Genomic DNA, 23,269 nt, shown 5'->3' with positions numbered 1-23,269 from the left:
CGGGTGCTCCGGTTTCCTTCCACACGTATAAATGCTCATTGATTGGTTGAAATCATCTCGACATACATGCGCAACCATGCGTTGTGGATTGTGCAGCTTGGTGAGACGCAGTTTGCATAAATGGCACTCTATAAAAACGCTAATTCGTCCAGTTTTCTCCCATGAGCTCATGCGAATAAAAGTCTTGCAACTCAGCGAGACGTTCCTAGGTAAATATAATAAATGTATCATCATCATCGGCCAAGATCAATCCACTGCTGGATGAAGGCCCCCCCCCAATCCGCCACCATCTCCCACATTCCTGCCATGTATCACTCCACTTGAGCACTTGCGCACATTCTTCTTCTCATTATTATTGAAGTAGCACACGCACCGCTTTAAACACAGGATATCGGTCAATCGATCATCCGATAAATCGATCGCAATACGGACCACGTGCATTGCTGCAAAGGCGCTGTCGCCGAGTTCCTGCGCCAGAAGCGCGAGCTCCCTTTCAAGCGCCGCCGCCGCGCGAGGTCAATCGTCCCCGCTAATTGCTGCTGAGTCAATCGCTTTATTGCAGGCCGCCCGCCCCAGCAGATCGCGCGCACAACGCGTGACGTCAGCGCTTACGAACGGCGAGCTCAGCAATGTTGTCTCTCTCGAGAGAGAGAGAGAGAGCGGAACGGCGAGCTCAGCAATGTTGTCTCTCTCTGGAGAGAGAGAGAGAGGGCGCCCACATGCATTACACGCACCGGCCATGCCGTGCCGTAGGGAGCGGGGGAGGGTGCGAGGTGAAGGCTATTTTTCAAATGGATATCATAAAGGTGGCGATATATTTCACGTTACTAGAATCACAGTGCATAAACCGATATCGATCCACTGCTGGATGAAGGCCTGGTGCCCGTCCCTGCCCCCGCCTCCCCCCCCACCCCAACACGCCGTGCAAGTGACGCAGGTCGTTTGGTCGCACTTCACGATGCTGCATCAGTGCGAGTTGCTGAAGGGGTGAGTGGGCCCAGGACCAGACCATAAGATCAGATATCACTCACCACTGAAATTAGCCGTGGCCTGGTATCGAACTCGGGATGTCGAGAAGAGTTCATAGTGCCGCGCCGTGCTAACCACTGTGCCACCACTCCACCACCGTATTTATGTTACTATGCATTGTCAAAATACAAGTAGAGGTACCAAAAATAGATGTTTACTCTGATTACCCCCAATAAAGAAATCTCAACAAAAAATCTCATTTGGGACCCATGAATTGGTTCCTTTATAGTAATAGGTTTTTACCCTTTTATCTGGCACAAAAACTGACACCTTTATACAAGGGATCATGTTTGCAGTAACCACAACACAAGCAGTCAAAATGCAAACAAAAAGAGACAACTCTGATAATAATATGCACTGTCCTTGAAATTGATTGGTCCACACCCGAGACAGCTTTTCTTAGAGCCTAGTCTCCACTGGTGTTGGACCAGAAGACGCCAAAAGGCGTACAACTCAAAAACAGCGCACCGTCAGAGTATTGAGGGCTCGGGGTGAGCACTTACATTATGAGACCTCCTTTGCCAGAAACAAGACATAGTAATAGGTTCCTTTATCTCCCTCCAAATCCGTCCCTCGCTGTCCATCGTGTGGACTTCCGCGTTCTGAGACGTTTGTTACGCTTTCGGCGAGTTACAAATGTAAGTTGTTGTTTGTTGCTGCGGTTGTAGGAGTGTCAACACGGCAATATTGAAAAGTATATTCTTACAAAGTATATCAAAACGACGTGCGCAGCTTTTGTCGACTGTGCATTGCTGCTACTTGACATCTGTGAAAGAGCTTCATAGCTCATCGTATTCAGATTCTCCTCTGACCCTCACGTCGCCCGCCGTGTGTGGACGAGAAACCACCACAACAACAATGATTCATTTTAGTTTCACTCCGCCTAGGGTATTCCCCCGCTCCACCACAACCATTAATGATCATTGTAGTTTGCCGAAATTGTGAACTTTAACGAAAAAACTCAGCCTGCTTCCCTGATGTGTAAACCATCATCACGCGAATTCCGGTCATCCTCGCACAAAGACGGTCACCGCATCATGCGCGCTTTCGAATGCGCTTCTGCGGCTGTCTGGTAGGCTGTTCCTTCCAATATTAGGAAGCCACTTTGAACCCCCGCACCTCCCATTAGGCACAAACGGCTACGTACGGTGCTAAAGAAGTTCAACATACATAGTGAGCGCCATCACCATTTTTTTTTCATATTCAAGAACCCAAAATACAAAGTGGATTCCAAAGAGGGGGGGGGGAGGGGAGGATCAGCAGGTAAAATGTACCAAACCCAGAGCAATACACCCTCAAATTGAGGGACCATCCCCGGGGCTCACTGTCCTACCGCAGTTGGGCTAACGACCGGGAACCGCCACCATTTCTATCACCGCGAGTGGCACGCGTACATATATATGCATGTTGAACTTCTTTCGTATCAGCCAACCATGCTAATATCGAAGGTGCAGGGCAAGGGCAACAAAGGACAACAAACTAAAAACCCATCATTTACAACAAACACTTCTGCAAGCCTTGGCGTTCGGAGTCCGCGCGCGGCGTGCCTACAAAGTGCACCCGTGCTTTGTTTTTTTATATATAAGGAAACTCCTAAATAAATATACATCAACCGTAAACCACAATTTAATAACGGCAGGCCCCGAATTTGTTTTTAGAGACAGCACAAACAACGTCGACGCCTTTGTGGCTCGTATGTTTAGGAGATTTTCTTTAGAAGGGCAAATCTAAAAAGCTGTGGATAAAGAGGCAAAATAAGCAATGCTGTTTTCTGACGTGCTTAAATCTCAGCGTCAATTGTACAGCAAGAGTTCCTGACCCTGGTAACCTCACAGGAATAGCTGGCAGGAACCTGGTCGCAGTCCTCGGCTCCAATGAGCAAGTTGGGACTGAAATAAATCTACGAGCCGCCGCAGATTAAATAACGCAGTTACTCTTATTTGCTTTCGGTGTTTGCCGAGCCTGCCGGCATTTTTTGCTGTGGCTATGGGGGGTCAGGGAGCTGGAGAATCATATTCGGTGCCCGTGCATGTGCTAACCTGATGCTCACCACCTACACGGTATAAAGACAAAGATCCCTGGTATAGCCTTAACAGACTGTTGGGGGCAAGTGCTGTTAACAAGCATCTATTAAGGTAGTGGGTGACCAGCCACCACGCCCAGCCACGTTTGTCTCCTGGGTGGCAATCTTTACACACCGCATCAGGCGGAGCCCAGGACCGGTTCAGATCATCATCACTGGTGTTAGTCACGAGCAGGAATCGAACTCGGGTCGCCAGGTTCGCAGTGCAGTGCGCTAACCGCGACACTACCGCTCTCCCCATACATTCATGCCCACCTACACAGTATAGTCTCATCATCACCATCATCGCTGTCGTCACCAGCCATGATCAAATCCACTGTTTGGCTCGATGAGCGCCACCTCAATGTTTTGATTAATACATTTTTGTTTTTTTGAGAGGGGCAGGAAACATTCGGCCATCAGATGTTTTAGAAAAACAACCCACGGAGGACCAGCAGCGTATAAATCATAACATTGCAGACGTGGAGCAGCGTCTGCTACGCTGCAGACCGCCAACATTGTACGTTTCTGAATGTTTAGTTTAGTTTCGTGCTGTTTTTGTGACCGTGACTTTCACGTGCACTGCATCGCTTGGTGACGGAGTTTCAATGGGCCCTCACCTGCTTTAAATAAAGTCGATGAAGGAATAAACGCATCTGAAGAGGACACAGCTATTCAATGGGAAACAACTGCCGAGAAGCTTTCCACAGGCGCCCGTCTGTCTCACCGTTACGGTTTATATTCCACGGTCGTAACGCATTATTTATCCGCCATTCGACGTTATATAACGCGGGCGGGTCTCTAATGGCCCCACCCCCGGCTCCTGCCTGCTCCCCGTCAAAATAACACCAAGCGGCCGTGCCAAGCGGTGGCAACGGGCTTGCTGTGGCAATGAGGCGTTGGGCACGGGAGCCGGGAGATTTACAGGCAACGCGAGTGATGAAGGCAGACGAGAGACCCCCGGTGTGCTCGTGTCCACAGGCAAAAATTGTCCTGGTCTCAAACCAGCGTGAGCCCTCTCGCCTCGGTGGCACACGCTGCCAACGTGCTGCCGTTAAGAGCTCTCGAGAACTTTCTACATGAACCGGAAGTGCGTGTAATGTATTTAAGGGCAACCGTGTGCGAAACCGGTGAGGCTTGTGCCTCACGCAAAAGAAAGGGGCCCCTGGGGGTTTCATTCACAAATTTGGAACCGTTTCCGCATAAACGCTTGTATGTTTACCCCGTGTTCTGCGTTGGTTTTCCTCTGGCTTCACTCCCATAGCTTAATGAAAACAATCTGACGCCGCTATTTGGTAAAACAAGCCAGTGTTGAAAAATCACCTACAAATTACTCGATCGGGATTACACAGAGCAACACCGGACCCGATTGTGAAGACCGGACCCTCACCTGCAAAAGAGGGTCGTGGGACTCTGTGAGGCTTTCCTGGGTAACCAAGCATCATCTTCGTAGTATTAGTAATAATGTGATTGCTGCGTGATGTTCATGTTCCCGATTTTGTCCTCTTTATACATGTGTTTGACATCGTACAAATCTGCATAGTATTCCCTCGTCATACGTGAGGGATACGTTCCGGAGATGCTCGCAAAGAGCAAATATCAAGGGTAATTATGAAAACCTAGCTTTTTGATGAATTACCTTAAATAAATACATCACTTGATCTCATCACTTCATCTCATCCCTTGATTTCACTCTCTATCGATGCAGTCGTGCAGGCTTCCAGATGCCATTCGCAGAAAGGGAAAATCGTGGAAAGCAAGTTCAAGAGTAACGAGGGAATTCTGCACTGTGTATGTTGTAGACTTTAAAATGTTTGTATGCAAATCATTGCCAGTTTGCTATGTACATGCCACTTGACGACCTGGAAACCCTAGCATTACCCAGAGTGCAATATTTAAATAAATAAATTTAATTCTATCACGCAAGCAGAACACCTCATCTGCTACATTGAGAACATCAACACACTTCGGGACAACGTTCGCCAGCACAAGCCATCACGTGTAAGCATCTTTAAAAAATATGTTTGCCAAGTTGCTCAACTTTACATATTTCAACAATAGTGGACATTATCTATTTATCTTACACATGGGGCAGCATGCATTTCAATGAAGACCACAAATCCATCATTACGTCACCCACGTGCGTCTCGACTCATTCGTTTCGCGTGACATCAGCGGCATGGCTCGGCTTCTGCAGTGGAAAAACAACCTGGCACCTCCTGAGCCACGCCGGGCTGGCTTGCTTGTAATTTTCTTTTTATACATAAATACCCCCTGAAAATTACTAACCTCTGATTTTCTCAGGATAAACGCAAAGACAATGTTAGCGCCAAACTCGGGAAACTGCAGCAACACTGCTGTAAATGTTTCCCTTTTTCGCTGAGCAGAGAAAAACAAGGGGCCACTCTGCTTAATGAACAAACCTGCCTTAATTCTGTTAAGTGTTCTCTGGTTGTACCTACAGTCCAATGTTGATAAATCACTGGTGGGTAGGGATACGATCTTTATTTCCTGCACGGCAGGCTCCAAGTTATTAAGCTCAGGGCAAGCCAAGCTTATGCAGCCAACTTTCACTCTTGGAGCAGAAATGCATTTACAGCTCTTTTGCCAAATTAAACTATTAACATAGTTGAAAAAATACATCTAATTAGACTAGACACTGCCCACAGATGTGCACGGGATCCACAGCCAGGGTGGAGGGTGGGTGGGTAGAGGGGAGGCGTCATAATGTCTGCGCGACGCACGAACCGAGCTCAACGCTGTGGGATGTGGGTGACGTCATCGCACAGCCGGCCAGGAAGCCAGCGAGTAAAACTTCGTTTTACAGGGACTCCTCTACTTACGAACGAGTTAGGTTCCAGAGCTTTGTTCGTAAGTCGATTTGTTCAACTTTACTCCTGCCAATTCCAAACATGTTGTCCGGCATTTACACAAACAACACACGAAAGCTCAAAATCTCTCATTGACATGCTAATTTCTCTACCCCCCCCCCACCTCTCGCTCTGCCCCCCTCTCTCTCTATTTAAGGCCTCGACACAGAGGCGTTGTTTCTCTGTGTGCCTATGTGTGTGTCTCTCTCTGTGTGTCTCTGTGTTATCTCTCTCTGCTCATGTGCCTGTCTGCCTGTGTGTCTCCGTGTCTGTGTTTTGTCTCTCTCTCAAATTTATCAATCTTTGGAAGAACGTAATCAACCAGGTAGGGTGTTGACTGTTATGTTAGCCGACTCTCTGTGTGTGTATTGCATTATATTTCTAAGTTTACTCGGTTTGTTTTCTCTTTCATTTGTACCTGATGATGATTGCTTGTGTTGCAATCGAAATGTCGTATGCTATTTTTTAATTCATTTTTTCTTTCTATGTGACTTTACCCAAAGAACCAAAGAGTAACAGACAATGACGGCGGCCCAGGCAGAAATTCTGGGAATGCTGGATAATGACACCGAGCAAGCAGCGCCGTCTATTGCGTGGTGGTTGAACTTACAACTCTCGGTCCGTACAGGCAACTGGACATATGGACAGATTTTTTTCTTATCTCTGAAAGTTTGTAAGTCGAATGTTCATAAGTAGAGGAGTCTCCGTATAATAGATGTTCCCCCTCACTTCATGCGGGTTAAGTTTGTGCAATTTTCGCACATATATGCGCGGCTAACCGATTTGTTCCCAAAATTCGCCAAATGCAGGTTTGAATTCACTCGCGCCCTACAGGCGGCTATGCGGTCGGACGTGGGACAACGTTGTCTGTGTGTACTGTGTGCGCTACTCGGCAGGCAGCCGTCCAGTGGGGTTTCACTTCCGTGTGCCCTTTGCTTGGGACGCATCTTCCGTGTAAAGCGAGGCGAACCTATATAGTATGAAGTCTGATGGGAAACGCCATATTGCACATTATATTTCGTACGTAGATACGTAAGCCGTGTGCAAATATGATCACTTCTGCTGTCTGCGCGACGTACCATGTTACTGTCCGATTGGCCGTCACCGTAGGTCACGTTGCTCAGCCGCAATGCATCGTGGGTCGGTCCGTCTTCCTCAAAGGCGATCTGCAGCGAGCTCTGCAACAGAAGCGGCGCGAGGGAGCGGCGTTAAAATCTCGTGGCATGGCAGACGGTCATTTATATGCTCAACCCGACAGACCACAAAATCGAGAATGCGCAATGGGGCCCCGACTGAAACAGTAAACCCGTTGGTAATTTTTGCAGGCACATGGGACACCGAGGGACCAGCTTGCGCATTAGTGAGCATCGCAGGAAAAACAGCAGAAGTCTGAAAATGCTGTGCTGAAATTATGGCTCTCGGCGTTAAAGGACGTGTTTCATGTTGTGCCTGCAAACACATTTGCTTGTTTTTTTATTTGAGTCCACAGCAACAAGGATGGCGGAGCGCAGGCGCAGTGGTTAGTGTACCGTGTTCTGCGAACCCAGTGATCCGAGTTTCATACCTGGCCAGGGGGAACGTCAGTGGCGAATAAAATGTGAATTGGTCCATGCCCCCTCTAACCCTCCCCCCTAGCCCCCCCACCGTTCCCCCCCAACCCCACCCCCTTCACCAACCTGCACTGACCAATGTGGTAAAGTTTGGTTAAATAACACCGATGACTCACACGGGTTCGGGAAGCCTTCATCCAGCAGCAAGATAACACACTGCTGTAAATGATTTACCTGTTATCGTTATTCGCAGTAAGCATGAGAAACGCTTCAAAAGCATGGGAAAACATTTTAAAATGTAAATTTGCGACGTAGGAATGAATGACTTAATTCATTTACATGTTCGTATTAGTCTAAAAATCGAAACCGAAAATAAAGCAACCTCACGATCGTTACCGAGTAAAAGGGGTGGGGGACAGTGGCCCAGGCACATTGCTGGGAGCGAAGAACGATAGTTTGGCAAGTGTGGCGGCTGATAAACTGTTTGTGAATGGGATACGAATGCGCGTGGGTCGCTGGAAAGGTTCTCAAAGCTGGAGCGTACAAATTGGACAGCAAGGTGGCCAAGAGGGTAGCCACAGGCAGAAGGCCTCGCATTTAGAATCAACGTGCGTTTTAGAGTGTTTGGTTGATGTAAGCGTCCACGTTGATAAGCCACTTCGTTGAGCTATTATTTGTGGCCATCTCTTATCAAATGATGGCATGCATTTAGCAACTGCCTCTCAAAGTCCAACGAATGCTCTAAAGCCTGGAATATTTGCTAAAACCCATGATATCCATTTAAATATTGAACAGTGAACATCAGTGAACTATACCTGTAAGGAACACAACATCAAGCCGGGCCCACTCAGCAGAGTGATCAATCACGTTAAAAATCACGCCATTTAATCACTTGCAATTGCTCAATCCACATCTGAGCGATAAATTTCACAAGAATTCAATTGACCTGCATATTCAGGGTTGCAATGACCGAACGTAATTCGCAAATGTGCGCACGTGGTGAAATGCGTCGTTGTAAATTGCCGAGCAGATTGACGCTTGAAAATCTCGTCCGTCTCTACTGGAAGCAAGCAACTGGTTGTGCAACTGCTCACAACAGGTTGCAGAGACATCCACACACAGGTGATTCAGTTGCATGCGGCCAAGTTGCGCATCTGACTGCAGCACAGCTTTAGCCTCAACACCCTAGTGCTTTGCATCGCCTGCGGTGTTATTTTAGCCCAGAGACAACAAACACATTTCCAATGCAAGTTCTAAACTTGCTCAACACAGCTTTAACCCAGAACCAAAGTCAGTTCAGAATAAGACTACAAAGGAGGTAAAGGAGCAGAGCTGCAATTGCTTGCTCACGGCCACTGCTGGCAGAAATGCCTCCTCTAGAGACGGCCAAACAGAGCCCCTTTAGAGCGGTGTTCTTCACCAACTTTCAGAGGGGTGGCCACTTTCGACGATAAGACATCAGTGCGAGGGCCGCCACCACACCTAAAACTTTGGGGTTTGACAGCAGCACAATGATGCTGCGTGGTCTTCTCACTATTTGTGTACTGTCGGAGGCTGCACTAAAGGCCACCAGGGGCCGCCAGCGGCCCACGGGCCTTGCAATGAAGAATCCTGCTCTAGAGGGTATTCCACCTACTCTTCCATGCTGCCCCAACATTATGGAGAGGTGGGTGTACCCACAATGGGTGGACAAAGGTGGGGGGGGGTTTAAATAACTCACACCAACGTTTATTTTTGCATGTTGGAAACTGTAACAAAGTCTCATTGGAAGGTACAGAGCAAATAAAAAATATAGCAACGTGGGAATTCAAGCCCCTTGGGTGAAGCTATCGACACGTAGCAAAGACAAGGGTCCCCCCCCCCCCCCCCCACGTATAGCCTCAACAAACTTTCGGGTCAAGTTCTCTTAGCAAGCAGCCCCTATGAAGGCCGGCACGATAAACGAAGGGGGAGGTGGCCACCAGCACCATGCCTGGGGTCACATCTTCCCTCGCACGTGGTCAACATCCTCACGAAATACCTCGCACGTTGGAGGAATTAAATACACCGCTATTCATAGCCTTGGACTGGATGTTCGACACAAGTGCGCTCTGCTGCGTTCAAGAAGTGCAAAAACACAATACCCACCAGCGTCAAGCGTACACGCGGGGAGCTCGCGAGGATTATAATAATTAAGATAATTGCAGAGGGTCGTGTTCTCCGTCTTGTAATTGTGCTGTGAGAAGAAGCATGGTTGAATTACGGGAATCGTGCCCGTGGCTATTGCTTAAAAGCCACCAGGTAGGTAAAACCCAGTCACGAGCAACACAACAATTACGTTCATCCATCAATATAACACAGAAATATTAACTCATGATAATAATAATAATAATATCACGAGTGGCATCACGGCACAGAAATCAAATCTGTACTCGACGAGAAACACCCCCATATAACAGAATAAGTGCAGGTGGGAAAACCCAAACACCACAATGCACTAGAAATGCACAATAAAAGAGGAAATGTTACCATATAATGGCAAAATGCACTTGTTCAGGAACTGCTGGTGTTTTTTTCGCATATGCACAGTGGCTGTGTGTGACTGTTACACGTTTTAAACTTGTTTCAAACTTACGGCACAGAAACTATAAAGGAAATTATTTTTTTGTTTGTATTTATAATGGGGCCTGGAAGAGTTCGTATCGCCCCGTTTCAGATCGCGTTTCGCAAATCCGCTCTCCGGGACATTCACGGGCACTCGTTCATATCGGAGCTGGACGGAAAGAAAGAATATCGATGGCGGAGCAGACGACAAGATGTGAAGCGTGAAACGGAGTGGTTACAAGCGGCGGTGTGGTGGTTGCAGCCGGCAGGCAGCGGCGGGGGCTTGCGCCCGGCTCGGATGCCCGGCTCCGCTTGCCAGGCAGCCGCTCTCTAAAAAGCGGCAGCTGTGCACATGCCAGCTGCATTATATTAGGACCGTGCTAGAAACTCTGGATTCAAAGAGGGCACTTCTACTGCCGGCCACAGTGGCCACACACAGCAACAACACTCGCATTCTTTGTTCGCTGCTCAAGCAATAATAACCAGTCGGTGGATGAGGCGGCGGGGGGGGGGGGTCTGATGGGGGGGGGGAAACTATCGGTTGGATCGTTAACACAAACATTAGCATTGTGTTCGGTTCTGGCGTAAAGCATATCGCTTACTAAACAAACCGCAAACCGGGATGAGAAACAATGTTGTGAAGTGGGGGTTAAAATGGCTGGGTTTGCACTGTGCTGTATTTACAGAACTGGATATGAAAACCGGGCATGCTTGTTTCCACGCATGTAACTCTCTGTTACGTGCGCATTTGTACCGGAATGCATGACGGATCACTCCCAAAGCGATTCACCGCGTGCTCAGGAATCGGGGGCCGCTAACGGATTCAAGAATCCGGTCTCTTTGTTGCCTTCGGCTTTTACGGCCCCATTTGCATTTTCTCGAACTGTCCGTCGCGTTTGCACAGTTACGTCCGTCTCCTAAGAGTAAATGAAACACGAGCAACGCACTTGCACAAGGGCGCCACGGTGGCTAGGAGATGTTAACTACCTCGCCTGGTATACAGGAGGCCGTGGGTTCGATCTCGACCCTGACGCCTTCTGTATATTTCGAGTTTGCATGTTCTGCCCGTGGTCGCGTTGATTTTTCCATGGATCCTGTGGTTTTTCCCTGCGGGGTTTTGTTTATATGGCTTCTATACATTTCTGCATGATAAACCACTTCGATGAGCTATCGTTTGTGGCCAGGTCGCTTCTGAAAAAGTGCCATGTAGCTCAGCGGGCCTTACCGTGTAAGTAAAAAAAAAAATCGCTCCTACGGATCATGAACAGCCCATTCTCAAAGCACGCACTCCGATTCGCGTGCCAGCGCTAGAACCGACTGATGCATCTTTACATCGTCACATGCCCAGCATGCACACTTGGTCATGCACGTTTCCAAAAGGGGGCAAACTATGTCTTCTTCACTTTCAGACTCGTGAGCGGTACATCTCGAGTAATCCCTTCAATCAGCGCAGGAAATAGAACGCAGCAGGTGCCAACATTGCCGAAGCTCACCGACCACCACCACGCGGACCCCCGTGTCCTACGCAGCCCCCCATAAATCTTTGTGCGTCCTGAAAGAAACTGACCTAGGGCTCTTAACGCTTGGCCTTCTCCAAGGAAGTAAAGTATATCCCCGAACCCCCGCGGCAGCTGTTTGTTTTGAAAAGCGACGTTCAGATTATGTGGCTCGCAGGGTTACTTATAGTAACGGTGATGATTTAAACTTGTGACGTGGTGCGCTGCTGTGCTGGGTTCACTTGCCCTCGGAGAGAGAGAACGACTCGGGAGACGCGAGCGAGGATCCACAGACGAGCAGAGAAAGGAATCGGCCAAGCGGTGAGCCGGCGCCAAATTCATCCCCAAGCTCCGCGGTCCTCTATGTATGAAGGTGTTTCCGGCCGATGAATGAGTTTACGCAATTTCGGAGGAAACCGGAGCGCCTGGAGAAAACGCATGCGCACGAAGGGGCAGCACACACTCTTACACCTGTCAACCACTATGGCATAATCCTGTACAGGGAAATTGAGTTTTCAGGTCCACACGGCGTACAGCCATTTCTTCACGGGCAGAAAGAAAAAGTCCATTTGTTTGTGTTTCTCCCGTGTGATGGGACTTTGTCGGATGAACGTTGAAATTTATAAGGGTACGGGGCTGACCGATAAGGTCTGAATTGGTCCGTAATAAGGTAGGGCAACTGATAAATGGTTGACAGGTATGCACTCTATTCCAAACAGATAAAACTGATGGAGTCCACATTTGCCGCACCGCATTCTCCCGACAGGCCAGAGTATGGCACCTCGACACCCACATTTTCCGTGATCTACCAACCCCTCTCGCCTCCAGTGATGGATTACAGGCGTGTGCGTAACCACCACCGTTGGAAGGCACTCGTCTCTGGTTCCTGTTGTGGGTTTAAACAAAAAAAATTGAACATGAGGCACTCGTTAAAACGACCAGCCGGTGTTTGCTCTCGTAATTGTTTTAGCTTTGCTGTCGTGTGTGTTTTTACGCAGAGCTTCTAATTTTAAAATTGTTTGCCCATTTAGAGGCTCCACAGTGATGAATAGATCCATCCACAAAATGGAATGCGGCATTATCTAATTTTTCACACGTGTGGTGCTGCGGCGCAAACAAGCTCTCGATTGTTCACAACAGAGCATCACATTAATCTGCAGTGGCCCTCAAAGCCAAGAGCAACAATCGCGCGCACACACACACTTGCACCCAATGCAAGCTTTGTCGGTGATCGTATCCGGATGAGTCAAAGCTGTACGATCACAGTAGACGGGGGGGGGGGGGAAATGTGGTTGCACATTGCTCGGTCAAACTTCTATTGGAGAATCGGCGGTGAGAGGTGGGTGTGCAACGTGTTGATTGGCATTTTAACACGAAGGCTTTCGCGACCAATATGATCCATAATACAGAATTTGTTTTTTTACCACGACCTAACCCAAAAAAACCCGTATTATGGGTGTTAATTGGCAGCTGGATGATGGGATAGAGGCCCGTAGTTCGGTGATCAGCACACTGCGCTACGAACAGGGCCACAGCTGAGATTAATGGCGAGTGACATCTGCATCATTGGCACCCATTTGGTATTGCTGCAGAAGGATGCTGCTGCATCTAAGCGGAACGCAAAAAGTGACCAACGTAGAAGTAATAAAAAACGGTCGCACACAGAAGAAGACCTGACGATGCGGGGAGTGATGAAAAGGAAACTGGCACTATCTCGACACACGTGTGTAGCATGGACAATAGGAAAATTAAAAGTGTGTTGTTTGGAAAAATGGAAGGAACCGGAAAGAGAGGAAGACCTAACAGAATGGCTTGGCGATGACGTTAGAAGAGATCGGTGCCAGAAACATGTGACACTACCTGAACATATTGGCGCAAGACAGAGGAAAGTGGAAACAAATGACAAAATGTGCAGTGAATACCCATGGGCCATCTGCCCATGGATCGTAATTATGATGATTTTACGATGATATCTGAATCGGTCGTGGGCCAACCCTTCACCAACCCGCATGGTGAAGTATGATAAAACAGCCCCCATTCTGTGGACATGTCTTCACCCAGCAGTAGATTGACAATGGGCTGTTACTTTTCTCTTGATGCTGTGAAAAAAGTCACAATTTTACTTTATAGAAAGAAATTTTAAAAAAATCACTGACAATATGGCAAAGGTGGGGACGAACATTATTTTTCTCCTGCAAAGAGGCCGAAATGGTCCATCCATTATGAACAACCAACCCACATTCCAACTAATAAGTCTCCTGCCGTGTGTTTCCATGACCGGTGGCCCAAGGAGCCTGGGCCTATCCACAACCAAAATCACGGCTCCGGTCCACGTGCGATTGTCTCGACACTCGGTGACCACTGCACGTCCATGGGGAGAGCCACTCCCACTCGTCTCACTGCAGTACGTCTCTACCCCTTCCCCACCCCTCCCCCCCCATCAATTCTTACATTTCAGAGTAAAGCAGAGAGGCCGATTGATGATCCAGAACTCACCAATTCACTCCAGTCAGCCACTCGTTCCACCGGTAGTCAGTCGCATCCGTTATCAATCTTCTATCACTAACACAATGGTTACTGTTCTAGTGAACATCACTCACCGATTCCTGTTGAAGACTCGGTCTACCAGAATGTTTTATCTCATCCGTGATGTGTTCAACCACCAAACTGAAATTGCAGGTTAAGAAGCTCAACGTTCCGCTTATTCTCTCCCGCATCTCCTCCACTTTGGAATTTCCTCCCATCATCTATTTTCTAAAGTTCCCATAACCTTGCTCAATTCACTTAACGTGTCAAATCTTATTCATTACACCTGTGATAGTTGCCGTTTTGTTGCTGGCCGCTTTGAAATTTTTTTGGCCCTTTGGGCCTGTGCTCGGCAACTATGCGTTAAAATAAAAACGAAGCAGCTAAGATGGGCAGCGATTGCGCAAATATAAAATTTCTGTCATTGCCGCTGTGAAGTTTCCCCGAGCGATGGACGGCATTAACAGCTCATCACGATTCCGCTTTGACCGCGTGACACAGCGACTCCTAACTTGCCAAGGGCAATCCCAGGAAAGAGAGCGAACAGCTCCCTTATGAAAGAGCGCTTCCCCCCGGCCCACTTACAGGGCCTGGCTTGGTACGGTTGCCGTGGTAATCCGGGGTTTGCCCACTTGCCCAGTTAGCTTCTCGTTTACAGCAGTCCGTGGAAAGGTGCTACGATTCACCCCGCTCACCATTTAGCGCCGAGACTCTGTGTTCAACACGGCAAGTCGGTGGGCAGACAACTCTGGGCAGGTGTGGCTTGACATACCCGCAGCCAGAGTGGATTATGCGCACGCGTGCACAGGGCCACACCAACAAAGCATTTGTTGTCCGTACCAATGCACTGTTGATTTTTGTTAATGACAATGAATGCGTCGTTCCAAATGGGTGCTTCGTTCTCATGCAGATGCATTCTTTTGGATCGGGGTAGAGACTCTCTTCTCAAAGGTCAAGGCCTTCGGGAGACACATGGCCAATAAAGTACTGTATTACCACCCAACCTTCCAGCCAGCCACCCACACACCCACCCCTGTCTTGCAAATGCCAACATGTTCACTTTTCGGATTTCAGTGTCGCAATGCTGATAGAGTCAGCATGCGCAAACCAAGGACTCTGCATATTTTGAGCAAATCAACTCCTCAATAAAGGTAACCAAACAGCCAGGAAATGTTTTACACACGCATAAAAATAGTATTACATTTGCTATTCATTCCAAGTGGCTGTGTGGCAAAGCAGTGGGAACACTGAGCCAGTACTGCTGAGAGCCTGGGTTCAAATCCAAGATGATGAATAATAAAGGAATGAGACAGACCTGTGGAAAGCAGCACTGATATTGAAAAATGGGTTTAGTGTAGCGAGTTCATGGTTTCCATCCGCTCGCCAATGACTGCACGCTAAAAAAAAACATCACGCCAAATTTGTTTTTGCAATGACTGTGGCAAGAATTCCAGCTCTGGGAATTAAGGCTGATGGCCTCGACTCCGAAGCAATAAACAATATCTATAGCAGGCTGCATGGGAAAGTGGAGGGGCTTTAAGTGTGGCTAAGAGGTCATTTGAAGGGATATAAGTAGGTCCACGACATCATCTTCCTGGGGCCTGTCCCACTCTCTCACATGGGCACGATGTACTGGTTTCCGTGAGTTCCAAAATGGACATGTCGTGAAATATATAATAGCAAGGCACCATCAGAAGAATTGGAATAAAATTTGGAAAAAACGAAAACTACAAGAGTTCAAAGAAAAAAAACACAATATTCCATTCGACAAAATTTGACGGTGCAGAAAATAAGAATGGCAGTGTGTATTCCTCTGTAAACTTTAACCTGGGGTGCTCGGAAATCGAATGTTGTTTAAAGTCTTCTGGGTTTTACTGGGCGGATGCAGTACAGTTGTACGTAACCAACACTAGCGGTGGAAAGTCGCACTAAAACCACGACGTTTTGCACAACGTGTGAATCCTGTTTCACTATCCTTCCCTTGTTTCACCAAAGTATGTGTTCCGTACAAGCTCTCTTTTTTAGAAGGAGTTAAGGTCTGTTTGTGGAGGAGTACAATTTTACAAGTGTACAACAATTATTTGGCACGTGTCTTGACAGGTACTGCAAGTTCCAGCCATGTCCATCCAGTGCTCCAAGAGTTGCTCAACGAATACGTTAATAAGGTCGCACTCATTACACACAAAGTGCCTGCCACAGATGAACCACAATACCTTGTTGAGCTTGCCAAAGAGCATAAACCATCACATGAACTCCGTGGCTTTGGGCAAGCCATCGAACAAAAACGGTCACTGCATTGCACGCTTTCAGATGCGTTTCTGCGGCCATCTGGAACGCTCTTCCGTTCCGATATTAGGAAGACACTGGAGCTATGCACTTTTAAATCTAGATTGGAAACTAATTTCTTTAGAACTGCTTTTTTGTGTTTAGCTTGTTGTCTTTCCCTGGCACCTCCGATTTGCACGGTTGGCTATTTATTGCGTGAAAGAAATTCAACATAGATGCATACATAAAAATGCAACAATAAATGCTAAGTAATCATTTCACCTTCGATCCGGTGGGGACACGAATGACGAGCGCTCTACCACTGCCTGACGGGGTTCAAATTGGACAAATATGCACCGCGTGCATTATTTTGTGTGTTTGTGTTATCTTGCATACAAAGATGAAAGTTGACAAATAGCATTTTAGTTCTGACAGATTGAACAGATACGGAGTCTTTTTTTCTAGATTTGAAGTTTTCGTGACTGCAATGATCCATACTCTTTGGTTATTTCGGTAAAGTCACGTAAGTCCTAACAATAAAGCGGTGGGGTGTCGGGGGGGGGGGTGCTTCGAGGCCTCTAGAGATATCGGACACAACTCCTGTTTTTTACGAAGCAATTTTCAATTTTATTTGAACGATTGAAGTGATTGAGGGAGACAGGACTACGCGCCACGACAATTTGGTCCGACGATGGTATTTTTCAGAAAATATTTGGAAACTACAGTGTCTCTTGTGCTTGACAATAAAACGCGCACTTTGGAGCGCACCACTAAGTGTGCTTTCAAAAATAAAGACAAAACACTCGCACATATTAAAATTTGCCATTCCAACAAAAGCACTCATTCACGTGGGCAACAACGGGACATTGGTTTGAAAAAGTGATGTTGAAACCTACACTGCCCAAAATGAAACCAACAACACTACAAAGGTAGATTTGGAGAAAAAAAATTGGTCATGGAATGTATTTCTTGGGTAACCTTTCCATTTTCGGTTGATGCAATAATCCAATCACAATAGTCAAACAAATCAAACTTGCATAATTTGTCTCTGACTGTTCGTACATCCTGAATCACGAATTCTCATATAATGCCAGCACTTCCTAGGGATTGAGCAACAACAGCAAAATAACCTGACCTATTTCTATTATTATTCCGCTTGTTTAAAAGTGTGTTGTTCGGGGAAAAATGGAAGGGACAGGAAAGAGAGGAAGACCTAACAGAGAATGGCTTGACGATGACAGAAGAGATCGGTGCCAGAAAGAAGTGGCCACGACTTGAGAATATTGGTACAAGACAGAGGAAAGTGGAAACCAATGATGAAATGTGCAGTGGACACCTACGGGCTATCTGCCCATGGATCGCAATGATGATGATAACCCAGGAAAGCCTCACTCAGGAGTCTCAAAACTCTTTGTCAAGAGGGTCTTTGCCCAGCTTTCCCAGCAGGGTGAGATGCTGCTCTGTGTAATCCCAATTGAGTAATTGACATGTAACTCTTCAGCGTTGGGATGTTTGGTTAATACGAGTTACAATGTATGTTGTTGTTGTTTCACTATGGCAGGAAACCGAAGAACCCGCAGAAAACCTATTTAAAACATGGGAAGGAAGGTATAAACGCCACACCGCAAGGCACCAGAGTTGGGAAATCAAACCCAGGACCTTCTTGCAGTGAGGCACGACTGTTACTCCGAGTTCCTTAACTCGAAAAGATTCAGCTCATTCATCGTCCCCATTTCAGGCAATGCGCCCCTGCTCGCGCTCCGTGAACCCATCTACGGCACTAAAAATTCGCCGATGTGTGGCGAAGTTAATCTGGTCATCCGAACGGCGGTTAGAATCCAAGGCGGGACGTCGAAAAAGGACGACTAAAAATAAAACGGTGGCGGATGTCAGAGGGGAGGGGATTAAAATGAACTTCTAGCATTTCATCAATGGAGGATCACGTGTTAAGTGGGAGTGCAGCCATCGCTACTGCCACAGCATGCCAGGTACGGCCTGAAGAGTTTGGCGGCAGGGTGCGCGCCAGAACCGCAGGAAGGCTCTGGGTTTCATTCCCGACTTGGGCGCCTTTCTGCATGGCGTTTCGTGCGTTCTCTCTCCCTGTCGCGCATGGGTTTCCCCTTCGGGTTCGCCGTTTTCCCTCCTATCGCAAAAGAAAAAAACAGTGTAACTGCTACTGCGTTTAACAAAACTTCCCGAATAATTATCTGAAAAATGACTCGGTTGGGGTTTTACACGACAGAACGTCGCTTGGCAGGACGCTCCTGAAAAAAGAGCTCCCCGTGACTCACTGGGGCTTTCCTGGTTAAACAAGCGTCGTAGTAATAATAATGATAACAATGACCCATGTGGAAGTGAAACAATTCGCTGATACATTACGATGGTGTGCATAGTTCTGGAATAGTAAAAAAAATTATCCACAAAAGTTGCCTACTCGCTCAACGTATAAATTCCCCAAATGTGTGGGGCGTTGAGGGGTAGTGATCTCATTGTAGCAGTGAATAACCGTTCTCCTCTCTCTTACACCGCATCACCTTCGAATTTTGTTAACATTCCCCGCAGCAATGGTGAAACGGAGACGCGACGTTACATCGACATTTAATCAACACTTGTATAAATAGTCTGTCTCCGTTTCAACGCGGTTTGATTCGCCAGGACAGAGTCCACATTATACTGGTAGGAACCTCCTGGTTATTACACCAGCCCACAGGGGATTATTGTGTCCGTCCGTCGTGCATCCAAAAATGGGAGGGGTGGGGCTGGGTGGAGAGGGGAGGGGCTGGGTGGGGAGGGAGGGGCTGGGTGGGGAGGGAGGGGCTGGGTGGGGAGGGAGGTTGGGGAGGGGAGGGGCTGGGTGGGGAGGGTGGGGCTGGGTGGGGAGGGGAGGAGGGGCTGGGTGGGGAGGGTGGGAAGGGGCTGGGTGGGGAGGGGCTGGTCACCCCGTGGTGCCCTTATAAAACTCAACGTTTAACCTACTCACGCCGGCTTGTGCCCGCCCTCACAGTCGGGCATATTTGCGGAATACACCATGTGCCGCCGTTGACCCTGGCCACTGACCGAGCAACCCAACGTTCCTACCAGCTCCCTCCGCAGGAATATGTTTGTATGTTTTCCAGACGACCCGGTCATACCCAGGGATTCTTAACACTACTACTGCTCCTCCACCCACCCAGCCGACACCACGGCTGGTGGATTGTGAGCGACCGGGAATGAGGGCTGTGGTTTAGGTGCGTAGGTCATGGTGGGGAGTGTGGGCATGGAGGAATTGACCACAACAGATTTGTGTAAATTTGATACTAAACAAGCTAAAATTATCAACAGTAAACTTTTATACATACATTTTTGTGACTAAATTGTCGTAGCCACGACGTTCCGTTGTGCAGGGGAGTTTCCACACCTCAATAATCACTCATTGATTGGGTACTCGTTGACCAGGAAGTGATGTCAATTAATGGTTTGCATACACAGATTAGCACAAACCTGCAGGCAAGGGGGGGCACCCCAAAGTAAAACAAAGCGCAGCACTTCCTCTACCCGCACGCGCAAGGTACCACTAGGACGCGTCCCCTCGACAACCCTCACCGGTGCCATTCGCTACTGACCGTTCAGCCATTGATTACGGTCATTGCTATCGACTTGGGGCGCCGCGGTGGTGAATTGTTAACTACCTCGCCTGATATGCAGGAGGTCGTGGGTTTGATCCCAACCCTGACACCTGCTGTATATTTGGAGTTTGGGTGTCCTTCCTTCCATGGACGCGTGGATTTTTTTAAGGGTCCTCTGGTGTTTCCCTCCACGTTTAGCATCATGCGTTGAGAATATTTTGCCTTTCATAAATTTCCAGGTGATAAGCCACTAAGTTGAGCTAGCATTTGTGGCCAGGTCGCTTCTGAAAAAGTGTGATGTAACTCAGTGGCCCTTACCTAGTAAAATAAAATCAAAATATTTTTTTTTAATATATAGTTTGGAGAAATTAACACCATCCCGTTCAAAATGTACAATCATTTTTGGTTGAAAATTCGCGTGTCAACAATTTCGTTGTCGTCAAGTAACGTTCTACTGATACATATATCGTCTCTCCTTAACTCAACACACGCAGTATACACTTGTTAATGACGCGTTGTCATGTTATGTGGTAAACAAGAAAGGTATGGTACTCATCATCATCATCATCACAATCCATGGGCAGATAGCCCATAGGTGTCCACTGCACATTTTGTCATTTGTTTCCACTTTCCTCTGTCTTGTGCCAATATGCTCAAGCAACGGCCACATCCTTCTGGCACCAATCTCTTTTGTTGGCATCAAGCCATTCTCTGTTAGGTCTCTATAATAGTAAACGGATTACAATTCCAGAGGATACATTTTGTCTTCCGGAAGGCGTGTTCTAAAACAGTCGTTCATAATCACCTTCCGGAGAGGGTAGTCTTCCATAATAACACTGAAGGACAGAAGATACCGACAGGTGTTCAGAATCGTCTAACAGAAGGAGTCTCTTCCTATTTTAAAGCTGTGCGATCCTAATCGTCTTCTGCAAGACAACTGTACATAGCAATACAATAGTCTCTTGATTAGAAACAATGCTTGGTTTTTTTTTAAGATGGCCCCAAAGTTACAGAGAATACAGTCAATAACATCTATGGGACCTTTTTACCAGCATCCAAAATAATGAAAATTTAGAATAGGTTTTACCCTTTCTGACAATAAAACAGGTGTTAAGATGTTCAAACACCAAACAGATACCTTTTGCAAGGCATCAAGTCTGCATTAACCACACGTACTTTGTGACAAAACATGCAAACAAATATTATCTTATAATAATCATATATGCATTGTCTTTGAAAAGGATTGCCCTACACCAAAGACAGCCTTCTTTACGTGCGTATGCATGTTGAACGTCTTTCGTACCGTACGTAGCCAAATGTGCTAATCGGAGGTGCGGGAAATTATTAAAAATTGTCAGAGAGTGGACCTACAATATAACATAGAACAGTGTATGGAGGAGCCTCTTCAACTATTCATGAGGTCTCTTCACTTATTCAGTAGGCCTCTTCATTTACAATAGCGCCAAAAGGGCCACAACTCTGCAACGATCTATTTGTTGCACATCAAACAAACCAAAGTTTTTGTTTCGCGCCAGAGCTGCAATCCCAATTAAGTTAAAGACTAAACGTATTAAGTTAAAATTAAGTCAAAGACTAAACGCATTAAGTTAAAGACGTATTAAGTTAAAATTAAATCAAAGACTAAACGTATTAAGTTAAAGACGTATTAAGTTAAAATTAAGTTAAAGACTAAACCGTATTGATGATAGTTTTCACTCTCAGAGCTTCACACCAATTGTTTTCACTCTGGCAACAGTAGCAGATGCAAAATCTAGCCCTTTGCCAATCCACTGCTGGATTAAGGCCTCCCCCCCAATGGTGTGATGGTCATGGGGCTTGTATCACTATTTCACCACGCCGATGATGAAAATGGACAAATGCTGAACAGTGTACACAGCAGCATTGACAGACACATACATAGACTTACACCGAGAGAAGGAAAGAGCAAAACATTGATGATCACGAGAAAAAAAATAAACTTCACATTTGCTTTCTGCAGAAATTAAGTGGGGCATGCTTCTAAATGTGGAAAAAAACGGAGGACCCGGAGAAAAATCCACACGACGACGGGGAGAACACGCAGACTCCAAATATACAGCAGCAGGCGTCAGGGTCGGGATCGAACCCAAGACCTCCTGTATACCAGGCGAGAGAGTTAACATCTCATAGCCACATGGAGGGAGTTATAACGTGATCGCAGGGCACAATCGGCTTATCGACATCGCCAGCTCAGAGCTCCGCGCACCCGGCCCCGTCCCGGATTAGTGAGACACCATCGCCGCACTGTAAGGAGCGTCCAAACGATGATCGGGAATGATTTATTTGCCAAAATCCGGAGCAGCAGAGGGAATAACGCGACGCTTTATGCAATTATTTTTTTTCGTTTTGTTCTCTATCCTCACTGGATCAGTGGCACGGGTAGCGTGAAAATGCCATTCTTAGAAAATATAATCTATAGCAGACAAACCCCAATAGCGGTGTGTTTGTTCCAACATGTACGCTTGACCGCTTTCTATTAAGATTCAAATTTAGCAAAAGGTATTCGGAGATCTCATTAAATTTAACCTTTAACACAAAGTGTGTGTTTGCTTGCCTATGGCCTTTCCTAAAATGAATGGCAAATTAAGGTGGCGGACTGTATAATGTACGCAATTACAGTACTGTATATGCAATATTGTCCTTTAGGATTTAAAAGCTTTGATGCCACAAAGGCTTGGAAGTGTTACTTTATAGAGAGCCATGTTACTGAGCAGCAGTTAAACAAAGCCAGCTCTTTCCACCAACTAGGTTTCCTATTCGTATGGACCAAAGAAACAGATAGTCTTGAGCAAACCGCGCGGCTTTTTCAAAGGATACGATCGGCGTTCACGCATCAAAATTTTGTGACGGCTGCGTTATTTTCAACTCATGGTGTGGACTGCTGGTGAGAGGGCCCACATGTTGGCCAAATTGTTCACCAACAAACTGCATGCGGTAAAATGGCGCTATTCTTTGATAATAATAAAAACGTTATTATTGTTTTCCGCACATCTGACAGACAGAGCAGCTGTGTCCTGCCCTGACATAATCTATCTTCAAATCCCTCCGCTACATCCAGGTCCCCAGCTAAAAACTGAATTACGAACAGTCCCAATCTGGGCCGTGCTAGCGGCAGGATAATAATGGCCGGTCCGCGGGGGATTTCCGAGACAGAGAAAAAAAAGTTCACTTATCGCAAACCAGAAATCGTGGAATCCAGAACTACGCGTGACTAAATACATGAACAGTCTGGCATACTTGTATG

General features: G+C 47.0%; 1 protein-coding gene across 2 annotated transcripts in view; it reads right to left on the bottom strand.

Moving 5' to 3' along the window:
* Nucleotides 1-23,269, bottom strand: part of C2CD2L (C2CD2 like) — a 102,062-nt gene that overhangs the window by 40,656 nt on the left and 38,137 nt on the right. For both annotated transcript variants that reach the window (XM_032964471.2, XM_032964473.2), the window contains one exon: nt 7,041-7,139. In XM_032964471.2, coding sequence (XP_032820362.2) covers nt 7,041-7,139 — 99 coding nt within the window. The remainder of the gene's footprint in view (nt 1-7,040; nt 7,140-23,269) is intronic.

This window comes from Petromyzon marinus, chromosome 32 (genome assembly GCF_048934315.1).
Source record: "Petromyzon marinus isolate PM22_M1 ecotype Great Lakes invasive population chromosome 32, UKy_Petmar_22M1.pri1.0, whole genome shotgun sequence".
Classification (NCBI taxonomy): domain Eukaryota; kingdom Metazoa; phylum Chordata; class Hyperoartia; order Petromyzontiformes; family Petromyzontidae; genus Petromyzon; species Petromyzon marinus.
Note: the sequence above shows the minus strand (reverse complement) of the source record. Positions and strands in the feature narration are given on the sequence as shown.